General features: G+C 38.4%; 1 protein-coding gene across 1 annotated transcript; it reads left to right on the top strand.

Annotated features, from left to right (window-relative positions):
* The first annotated feature begins 3,389 nt into the window (after positions 1 to 3,389).
* On the top strand, positions 3,390 to 10,643 carry LOC146973069 (uncharacterized). Its single transcript, XM_085799157.1, has 5 exons — positions 3,390 to 3,505; positions 5,685 to 5,995; positions 6,942 to 7,109; positions 8,841 to 9,206; positions 10,094 to 10,643. Exons 1-5 carry the CDS (start codon positions 3,398 to 3,400, stop codon positions 10,641 to 10,643), a joined length of 1,503 nt encoding a protein of 500 aa, XP_085655283.1. The 5' UTR covers positions 3,390 to 3,397.
* The last annotated feature ends 1,223 nt before the right edge of the window (positions 10,644 to 11,866 follow it).

Here is an 11,866-nt window from a genome sequence, read left to right on the forward strand (position 1 = left end):
CAGTATAGTAAATGAAACATACAGTATGTAAAGACTTCACATCCTCACCTTCACACATGGGAGTCATGGAGTTACTGTGCAGAGACAAGTCGAGAGCGCCACCTAGTGGATCAATGTCAACATGACAAACAGGACTCAGAATTAATTAAATTCCTTATTAATCCTCTGAGGGAAATTGTCTTTTTTTTTTCATTTTCATATCTATATTTAATTTTCTTGCCCCCTCCAGGCCACCGTACTCTGCTGCTCTTTGTTAACTTGTTATTCTCAAGTCATTATCCAGGGCCGTTGTATAGGGGAGAAAGGTGATGATAATTCTAGGGGCCCAGCGCCTAGTGGGGCCCATAAAAAACCCCAGTAGTCTAATCTTTGTATGACTGAATTATTCTGCGTAAGACCCTGACTAATACTCATAGTACACTGTAAAAACTCAACATCTTTCCAAGAATATTTGTCTTATTTCTTGTCCAAATGTCTCATTTCTAGTCAAAACTAATCTCTTTCCACTTTAAATAAGATTCATCACCTAAAAATTAACTTGTTTTTAGATAATTTTCACTTAAATTCACAATAAATGGAAAAATCTGCCAGTGAAAGTAAGTTTTTGTGCTTGTAATAAGGAAGAAAAACTTGCTCCACTATCAGATTTTTTCTATAGTGAAAATCTGCTTGAAAGAAGTAAAAAGTGTCTAAAAACAAGCTATTTTTAATATGATGTGTCTTACTTTAAGTAGAATGAGATTTGTTTTGACTAGAAATGACATTTTAACTAGAAATAAGACAAATATTTTTGCTAAGATACTTGAGTTTTTGCAGTGTAATGCTGCATTAGCATCAAAACAAAGAAGGCTAAATAAAAAACGATAATACATACGTAGTCTAAGAAGAAAACAAAGGAAAAGTTAGGGGGAGGGGCCCACTTTAGTATTCTTTAAGGGGGCCCAGAATTCCTAGCAACGGCCCTGCTGGTCATTATCTGTGGTTTGACATGTGACTCTATGACAAAGGTTGAAGTGTATAACATATAGGCCATACATTGATTGTTTTTAAGGTGGTATTGTAGAGATCATAACACACACCGTGACTTCTGGACGCTGAGGTTTGACCCTCCTCCTCCTCCTCCTCCTCCTCCTCCTCCTCCTCGGCCCAGGTGGCTGATGGGAGGAGACAGGAGACAGATGGGGTGAAGAAGAAGACGGTTTGTTGGACGAGCTCGAGGTGAAGACTAAGACTTGTGACGGCGGAGCAGCAAGGGAACTCTGGGTAAACACAGGATTAACACAGTGGGCGCCGGGGTGTCGTCCTGCAGAAGGACTCACTGTGACCTCGACCTTGACCTTCGACCTTCGACCTGCAGCTGAAGTCTGCAGGAAACAGCAGCGTCACAAAATGTAGAAAATATAGGAAAAATATTCATAAACAACAGTGCACATAGATATTTAAACAAAACTAGCCAGGATTAGAAAACTGAGCTCCTTCTGCAAACTACCACTGATTATTAAATGGTTTTATCCTCTAATTATAATAAAAATTCAGAATAATGACTCATTAAATGTCCTAAATACATTAATTGGACAAATGTTCATGTGTTTGAAGCCAACAGCTCAGTCAGAGCAGCAGCAGCTGGTTGGTTCGTGGTGCGTTCAGGTGTCACTCTGCCCCCTGCTGGAAGTAACAGGAGATTTACTGTAATCTGCCCAGATTTTGCCCTTTTTAAATGAGATTTAACCTATTTTCAATTATCTCTTCTTATCCCTTTTTGTTGTTGTTATTGTTTTGTTCCTTTTACTTTTTTTTTGACATTTTTTTGTTTTAGGACAAAAAAAAATTGTCAGTTTTTTGACACATTTTTTTTTTCTTTTTTGAAAAAAAATTCAGTTTTTTGTTTGGACAAAAAAAAAATTCTGTTTTTTTTTTTAATGTTTTGATTTTCTTTTGTTTTTTGGATACATTTCTTATTCTGTTGTTTGGAGTTTAGAGATAATTTAAAAACAGACAGAACAGACTCTTTCTCTTGGTTCGTGGTGCGTTCAGGTGTCACTCTGCTCCCTGCTAGAATTAATCCGATTTTGCCCTTTTTAAATGAGATATTACCTATTTTATCATTAATCTGTGTTTTTATACTGTTTTCTCGTTTTCTGTTTTTTTTTTAATTTCTGTTGATGAGCTCTGTGTTTATAATGTGCGATATAGATAAACATGTTTGTATTTGAGACAATGCACTTATTTTATGTTTCTAAACATAAAACAAGGGGGAAAAAGACAAGCTGCAGAGAACGGTGGCCAGAATGGGTCAATCAAATATACTATATATTTTTCCATATATTTGGACTGAAGCATCGAGATGAAACACTTCTCCTTCTCCCTCAGGAGATTTATACATAAGAGAGGGGAAATTGAATAATAAAATGATGGAGATAAAGGAATAAAAGCATTTAAATTAGCAAATAATCATTAATCATTTTACTGCAGCTGCAGCAGAATAAACAGAATCAAAATCTAAAGAGTGGTTGTTTTTAGGAAGGTGCAATTGGGTCACTTCCGCGAGGACTAAACCCAAAAGAAACAACTGGAGCACTCGATATAATGCAGAGATTTAATACAGGTGCACAACACAGTGGTTGTTTTTAGTTTATGTGATGTGAACATGTCTCAATGTGCAAATAAACCAAAAAAAAGTTTAAAATAAAGATAGAAATGTTGCTGCTGTGAAGTTTTACACTGTTTCTGTGCAGGATTTCAATTTTGTTGTTGTGGAAATGACAATGACAATAAACATATCTATCTATCTATCTATCTATCTATCTATCTATCTATCTATCTATCTATCTATCTATCTATCTATCTATCTATCTATCTATCTATCTATCTATCTATCTATCTATCTATCTATCTATCTATCTTAAAGCAACTTTACTGAGTCACATATTTTGATGTGATGTAAGATCTGACGATGTTTCACCCTCTGACGTCTGGACTCTCATCTCTCTCTATCTCTTTCTCTATCTCAGGTGCAGGTTGTTGACACGGTAACAGAGAGATGCAGGTGGTTGACACGGCAACAGGTGTGATGAGGAGCTGCTGCGTTTAAGAAAGTTAATCTGTAAATCAGATTGAGAGAATTCACATCAGTTTCACTCTGAATCTCGTGAGTCTCTGCAGTGAAAAGCCACCGGAGCAGATGGAGCCTTCGTCTGTCTGGTGGTAAGAGGATAAAACCCTGAGTGTGTGTGTGTGTGTGTGTGTCAGTAGGTGTGTGTGTGTGTGTGTGTGTGTGTGTGTGTGTCAGTAGGTGAGTGAGTGTGTGTTAATCCCAGCTGCAGGAGAAGAGGACTGCTCTGCCTCTCGGTCTCAGTTGTGTGGAGTTTCTTCTCGAGGTGAAGAGTCGACAGCAGCGATGCAGCGTTCACGATCCCTGGAGAACAAGGAGCTGCTGGCTCTGTTCGGAGGAGGAGAGAGGGAGAGAAGACGCTACTCTGTCAGAGAGGGGGACTGGACCAGTGAGGTGAGGCGTTCAGGGACTCTAAATATAGGCTACAACCTGTAAAAAATATGGAAAAGTGATAAATCAGTGTAGATGAGACTTGTAAGACTCTGATGAGTCAAAGTTAATCAGATTAGGCAAGGCAAGGCAAGGCAATTGTATTTGTATAGCCCGTTTTTACAAACAGTTTTACATGGCATCACAACAACATCCTCTGCCCTTAGACCCTCACATCGACTGAGGAAAAACTCCATGGAAAACCCTTTTAACAGATGGTATCATATTGATTATCATTTTATCATGCCATTATTTATAATGAACCAAACGTCTACTGTATTTAACAAATGTTTCCTCCCCATCATCTCTATTCTGAGCAGACATCCTGCAGATCACAGTGACAGATTCAGATCTACACTTGATCTCCTGATGTTCTAAACTCAGCTCATTTTTGTGAGCAGGGTCAATGGGCCTTTATTTTTCAATTAATGAAACTATTTATCAAAAAATGAATGAAACTGAATCAATCAAGTCAAAGATTATCCAAGTTCAAGTGGGTGATAACAAGTTGGTTTGTAAGACTCTGAATCTATATTATAGTATAGTGTCAAACATTCAAAAATTCAGTTTTCACTATATTATTGTGAGGTGTTTAGAGAAAACTGATGGGTTTTTTTTGTTCTTTGTTGGTTTAATGTTCTTCACTGTTTCAGAAAACATTCATCCAGTTACACCTGGAAACCCTGAGATATATCAGAACTGATGATTGGTGCTTTAAAGCGTCATTATTGTTGGTCGACTGAAACCTGCTATTCTGTGAAAGTCTGAAAGTTCAGGAAAGGCAAGGCATAGGCAAGGCAATTTTATTTGTATAGCCCGTTTTTACAAACAGTTTGTCTCAAAGGGCTTCACATAGCATCGTAACAACATCCTCTGTCCTTAGACCCTCACATCCACTGAGGAAAAACTCCATAGAAAACCCTTTTAACAGGGAAAAATCTGAGAAAGCTCAGGGTGAGCAACAGAGGAGGGATCCCTCACCCAGGACGGACAGACGTGCAATAGATGTTGTTACAGACAAGAAAACAGTTTATAGTTTATGACACAAGAATGTGGGAAACATGGAAATGTTAACAAGAGATTACAAGTTAAACAAACAGTTGAGATTCTTCAAAATAAAATTCATTGATTTATGTTGAGGCAATTAGGTTATAAAGTACAATATATTACAAATCTTCTTTTCTTACCTGGTAAATGGTTGAAAGAAAAACAGATTCTGTATGATAGAGACCTGAAACGGTTCGGAACAAGTTCGATTACACATAAATTTGGTTTTATTAAATCACTTTTACTTATTTATCTATGCAGCAGCTTTAAAAACAAGCAAACAAACACAGATTTAATATGTGACATTAAAGCAAAAACACACAAGAAAACAATGGCTGGAGCTGGAGAACCCAAACAACAGGAACATGCAAGAACTGAAGATGATAAACTGAGAGCAGAGAGAAAAGATGGAAACTAATTTAAACAGGAGGTAAAACAACGTAAAACAACAGGATGAGATGAAAAGAATAAAAAAAGAGAATATAATAAAAGAAATAAGCAATAAAAGGGAATAAAAACAATATAAACAGATAAAAATAATGATAAAAAACATTTGTAAAGATAAAAACAGTGGTTTTCAACCTGAGCTCTGGAGCCCCCTGCTGGACTGAGGAGGAATTACGAGTGACAACAACTAACACAGAACGACGATGGTGAAAAGATAAAAATATAAAAGCATGAATGAATTAAAAATATCAAACACATTTTAAATATTTGAAACAATCTTATTAAATCCTGTCACTGTGAAAAACTAAGGGTTGTATTAAATCAAAAAAGAAACAGTTCAGACACAAGTTATTGAAAAGGTTTGGTTCGATAGAGAGATTTTTCTTTTCCACATTTACTGAAATATAAAGTGGAATATATTAAGCCTTGAAAATCATATAATCCTCAGTTTTGTTTGCAGGTTGTCATTTTAAATGTGAAGAATTCAAATTAATGAAATATTCCTCCTGTACTTTCATACATTTCAGTAAAATTCAGACATTTTGTTTGTTTTGCTGCTGTTATGAAACATTTACACTGTTTCTTACAAGGTGATTAAGACTTAAATCATAGTTTTTTTATCATGTTTTATTTCCCTCCCCCTCCTCAGGAGTTGGACCTGGACTGTGACTGTGGTGATGAAGGTCACGGGGGTCGAGGAGGCGTCCGCAGCTCCGTCTCCTTGGAGATCTACGGGCTGCAGAGGGAGCAGCAGGTTCACTTCTCCAACCAGGAATACTACCGGCGGCTGGAGGAGCTGAAGAACGCCCACCTGAGGAACATGGCCGAGCTGGAGCGGATGTACATCAGCCAGGGGAGGGAGTGGCACCGCGAGCAGGAGGAGCAGGAGGAGGAAGAGGAGGAGGAGGAAGAGGGAGAGCTGAGGAGAGGGAGGAGCAGAGACAGCAGACAGTCCTTCAGGTCAGAAAACTCAGGGGGAAAACTTCACTTTCAACCTTCATTTAAACACACTGAAACTCAATGAAATCAACAAAGCATCAAGGAAAAACTTTGCCACCATCAATTTTATAAGACACAAATCTGAGTCTGATCATCTCACTTTAGGCTAATTGTTTTTATTTTGACTGAGTAACAAAGTCAGAAAAACATGGAAGTGTGTTGCATTCAATGGAAAAAAAGCAGTTTTTTTATTTTATTTTTTAACTTTTTTTGTTTGCTTTTTGGACTTTTTTTTTTTTACAAAATATATTTTTTTAATGTTTTGTTTAGACATTTTTTCCCTGTTCTTTTAGAAATTTCTTTTTTCATTGTTTTGTTTGGACAAAAAAAAACTTTTTGGGACTTTTTTTGCCCCATTTTTTGATTATGTTTTTTTTTTCAGTTTTTTTTTGGGACAATTTTTTTCAGTTTTTTTTTTAAATTCATTTCTTATTCTGTTGTTCGGAGTTAAGATAACAGACTCTTTTATTTCCTTCTCCATTTAATGGAACCAAACATGGCCCCATGTTTAGTTTAATTCAGTTTTCCAAAAACAGAAAACCAGAGCTTTTTTTTGGTGAATTTGTGAATGCAACACGCTCCGTGAGAAAATCTACTCTAGGATTCTAGTACCAAAAAGTATAAATTGTATTTATACAATAAGAGATCAATATATCCTCCAGTAGCCTATTGCCACACAAAATATCACAATGCTATGCTATATTGTATTGTATTGTATTGTATTGTATTGTATTGTATTGTATATGTTCAGCAGGAGGCCAGACTAAGGAGTTCATTATATCAACTCAAACAAACAGATCCAAAGACAATAGGCTATCAAAAATCATTGTCATCTACTGGCATTGTTAATAATTATGATATCAGATATATATCAATAAGGAGTCTCTTGTCTCTGGTCCTGCAGCAGCAGCTGCTCGGCTCGTAGACTCCAGAGGATCAACTCTCAGGAGGAGCTGGACTTCCACGACACGTCGAGTGGTTCTGACCAGTCGGAGCTCTGTGGAGACGGCAGCACGGGGGAGATGGAGCTGGACCACCGGAGGAAGTCTGCAGGTCCAGGCCGGACCTTCAGCAGGTGGGTGAAGTCAGAGGAGACCAGGGGATTCACCAATACTGTATGTTCTTAATTAAAGTCTTAAGAAATGTCTGAAGAACTTTCTTATTAACTTTTTAATTTTAGATTGAAGTGCAATTCCTCTTTTCTTTTTCTTTTTTTCCTCAATATTTTCTTAAGAACAGTCATTTCTTACGAATTTCTTGTTTTTCCTACTTAAGAACTTCCTAAAATACATCCCTGCATTGCACACGCCAACAAACCACATAATAAATAGTTTGCATCTTATCCGTCAGTCACTCACTAACCATGGAGAAGGACAAAAAGACAAAAAGAGATGCAGAAACTTGCTAACTACAGTTAACTAACATTCTAACTAACAGTTAACTAACATGCTAAACAAAGAAGCCATCTATGTTAAAGTAGAGAAACCATCCCTCAACAGGGGAGGTGGTCTCAGACACCACCTATCTCCAATTTACAATGCTGCCCTTTCATCCCTTCCCAGGAGATTCAACAATCTAGCCTCAAAGAACAACTACTGTTCACAAGTGGCAAGTGACTCCAACGACTGTCGTTATAACAACATAGGGCACTAACGAAGTCGAAACCAACTTTCCATCAAAGACAGTCATTTAAAGATGTACAGAAAAGAAAACTGAATTTGAGCCCACTCTGGATCATAAAATTAGTGTAATAACTCATCTTTCAGACGATGTAGGCCAAACTTTGTGCAAAATTCTATTTTTGAGTAAATCCAGGATGAAAGTGTGTATTTTTTTTTCCGCATTGGATAATGCAGGCGCACGGATTATACGTCAGCCTGTACACGATTCACCAGCCACTGATATTGGATCCGTCATCCGTCATTCAAACGTCTGAGACACACACGGAGCTCGGGCTCGCCCCAAGCTTTGAATATCCCGCCCGCTCGATAACGACCAATCAAATTTGTTTTCCTTACTCGGGTAAACTCGTGTTGCAGCTCGTGACAACTCGGCGCGACAAACGGCCATTTCTGTACCTTTAACTAACAGTTAACTAACAGTAAACTAACAGTTAACTAACATGCTAACTAACAGTTAACTAACATGTTAATTAACAGTAAACTAACATGCTAACTAACAGTTAACTCATGCTAACTAACAGTAAACTAACATGCTAAACAGTCAACTAACATGCTAACTAACAGTAAACTAACATGCTATAACTAACATGCTAACTAACAGTAAACTAACATGCTAACTAACAGTAAACTAACATGCTATAACTAACATGCTAACTAACAGTAAACTAACATGCTAACTAACAGTAAACTAACATGCTAACTAACAGTTAACTCATGCTAACTAACAGTTATCAGACTCTTTGTGTAATTAATTCCAAATTATATTTATCTAAACTATGACCTACTAGTCTGAACTTGTATAAAATTTGTTGATATTAGAGGCTTACCTATTCACTGTAGGAATTTTGGGACAGATCAAGGTTGCCTTAAAGTTAAGAAAAAAGTAAAGGACAAATTTGAGAACTTTGATTTCAAGAATACCATTTATTCTTAAGAAGTTTTTTCTTGGAGAATATGACTTCTCTTTTTTCTTCTGAAGTTAAGAAAAAAAATGACACTCAAGAAGATTTTTTTTCTCCAGAAGGTTTTGTGAGTCTGGCCCCAGGTGTTGAGAGGAGGTGCAACGAGACGAGAGGAGTTTTTATTTATTTATTTATCTGTGACTCTTCTTTTGTTCCTCTCAGAGACGTCCTGCTGAGCCCGGAGGAGGCGACAACGACCCAGAAACAGTTTCGATTCCAGACCAAGACCTCGTCGTCGTGTCCAAAGCCGAAGCCAAAGGGGAGACCGAGCCGTCAGAACGAGGCGAAGGCTCGGTCCAACTCCAAGGTCACGGTGCCCAAACCCTTCCAGATGATGCTGCGGGAGGAGGACAGGAAGAGGCACAAGGTCCGGACTCGCTCGGAGATCGAGCTGGAGAACTCGCTGCTGCGCCGCGAGCTGGAGGAGCTCAGGGAGTGTCAGAAGAAGTTCAAGGCCTCGCCCGCGCCGCCGCACACTCACATGCCTCTCTACGACGCCGTCATCAGCCGCCGCTTCATTAAATCCAGGTTAAAAACATTTCTCTTTTCACATGCTTATAGCTGAGCTCTTTTAAGATATTAAAGGGATAGTAGCATTTTTTTTTTAAAGTGGGGTTGTATGATTTACAAATAGCCCCTAAGTACTTTAATTGCAGTAGAAGACTCTCTGCACTCCTCCCGTTAGCAACGCCAGCCCATAATAGCCCTGCCCAGAGATTTACAACATACAGTGTTGTGAACAGACCCAAAGAAACGGCCTATTTTCACGGCCTAAAAGAGGTTTTACCTGAAAAAAAAATACACAGTTCCATTGTTCGCTATAATATAATTTTTTGCAGCCCTTCAAAGTGCAGGAAAAACACAGTTTTTATTTGGACCTAACCAACTCACGTATCCCTCCGCCCAGGGTTAGTGCCCGCCGATCAGCAGTTGGTTAGGTCCAAATAAAAACTGCATTTTTCCTGCACTTTGAAGGGATGGAAAAAAATTATATTACAGCGAACAATGGAACTGTGTATTTTTTTTCAGGTAAAACCTCTTTTAGGCCGCGAAAATAGGCCGTTTCTTTGGGTCCATTCACAACACTGTATGTTGTAAATCTCTGGGCAGGGCTATTATGGGCTGGCGTTGCTAACGGGAGGAGTGTAGAGAGTCTTCTACTGCAATTAAAGTACTTAGGGGCTATTTGTAGATCATACAACCCCACCCCAAAAAATGCTACTATCCCTTTAAAACTTTATCTATTTTCTTTTCTTTTACTTCTATTTGCTCTTGCTTTTAACTCTGTTTTTAGTGTTTTGTTTGTTTTTATTCTGTTTTATGCTTCTTTTTTTTAATGTTTTGTCTTTATGTAAAGCACATTGAGTTGCCTTGGTATGAAATGCGCTATATAAATAAAGATGCCTTGCCTTCAGTCAGCAGCAGCCGCAGCGCAGAACCAACCGGTCCAATGGAAATTCGGTTGCAGCCTCGACGCAGCCTTTCCACTTCCTGGAGCGAGAGCGGAGGAAGAAGGAGGCCAAGATCGTGGCCGAGCTGGGGAATCTGGGTCCGAAGGAGGAGCGTCAGGCCTTCAAGGCGAGGCCGATTCCCAGCTCGGTGTACGGCGGCAAACACAGGGAAGACTCAAGGCCGCACAAGAACGCAAAAAACCACCGCCGGCCTCGGTTCTTATCCATGTGCGGCCTGGAGCGGGAGGTCACGGAGGGTCACAGCGATCCCAACAGCGATCCCAACTCCGACCTGGAGCCCGAGATGCTTCCCTCCCCCGAGCTCTGCCGGCCTCAGAGGAGTCCGCTATCGTCCAACAGGCTGGTGAAGAAGCAGATCGAGCTGTCCATCGAGATGGTGAAGGAGAGGGAGTGGTCCTACCTCGACCCGCTCCAGTCCAACAGCTGCAGCATCTGTTGCTCACACGGCCCCGAAACTCTGATGTCCCACAGCAGCGAATGCATCAGTGTGTAGCTAAGATTCAGATTCTGTTCAACGAGTCCAGTTCTTCTGAATTCTCGGTTCCGATTCCAGTTTTTCATATTCACTGCAAAAACTCAATATCTTACAAATAGCCTATATCTCATTTCTAGTCAAAACAAATCTCATTATACTGAAAATAAGACTCATCACATTGAAAAGTAGCTTGTTTTTAGACACTTTTTACTTCTTTCAAGCATTTTTCACTTGAAATAAGAAGAAAAATCTGATAGTAGAGCAAGTTTTTATTTCTTATTACAAGCACAAAAAACTTGCTTTCACTGACAGATTTTTTCAAGTTCATTTTTTGTGAAAAGAGTTTAGTTTTGACTAGAAATGAGACATTTTGACAAGAAATAAGACAAATATTCTTGGAAAGATTTTGAGGTTTTGCAGTGTAGCGACACAAAGAATGATTATTTCAAGAACAGACTTTATTTTAGGCCATAATCAGTAAAATAACATTAAGCAAAAATATTGAATAAAATATTAATCTTTCTTAAAAGGGAGGTATCAACTTAAACAAATATATCTATCTAAATAGGTGATGTGGACTCTTAATGAATGTCTGCGTACAGCAACCAAGACAACAAAAGACTATTTATAGTTTGGACTATAAAATGTTGTGTTAGGGGTTAAATGCTTATGGAGTTGAAAAATAGAATCAAAATGCATCCTTAAAGAAAGCAGCTGATTGTGTTTGTGTGTTAGAACAGTTTTTTTTTACTACGATGTCTCATTTTATAGTGTAAAGTGTGCATCCCATAGCAACGTGTTGTTGTTGATGTATTTGTTGAGTTAGCTATCTCTGAGGCTCTTAGCTACAACTGTTTCTAACCAGACTTCTTTGTGTGCACATTATAAACCTGTTTATTTCTGTCTCAACATTTGCAAAAAGCAGGAAGAATTTTTCTTTTTTACCCAACTGTCTTCCTCTTGTTGCATTTTGTTGAACTTGTTAGCATCCAAAGATAAATGTGGGGATCCAGAAAATGTTTCTGTATTGAGCTGCTGTTGGTTAAAAATGGCATAATAAAGCACCTTTAATGTCAGTGAAGTACTTTAAAACACTGAATTAATAAAAAACTTTAATAACTTGAAGTGTAACTGATGTTTTCTAATAAATAAGTGATATTGTTGTTCTGTTAACTAAGCTAACTAACTAAGCTAATACTAGCTGCAGATTTGTTCAGGATCAGTGGCTGCAGGGAGGGTTT

Source organism: Trachurus japonicus, chromosome 15 (assembly GCF_045865225.1).
Source record: "Trachurus japonicus isolate A0001 chromosome 15, Traja_1.0".
Classification (NCBI taxonomy): domain Eukaryota; kingdom Metazoa; phylum Chordata; class Actinopteri; order Carangiformes; family Carangidae; genus Trachurus; species Trachurus japonicus.

Coding starts and splice junctions, on each gene's coding strand:
- LOC146973069 (XM_085799157.1), top strand. CDS start 3,398: ATGCAGCGTTCACGATCCCTGGAGAACAAGGAGCTGCTGGCTCTGTTC. Junction 3,506..5,684: donor AGGGGGACTGGACCAGTGAG/GTGAGGCGTTCA, acceptor CCCCCTCCTCAG/GAGTTGGACCTGGACTGTGA. Junction 7,110..8,840: donor CCAGGCCGGACCTTCAGCAG/GTGGGTGAAGTC, acceptor TGTTCCTCTCAG/AGACGTCCTGCTGAGCCCGG.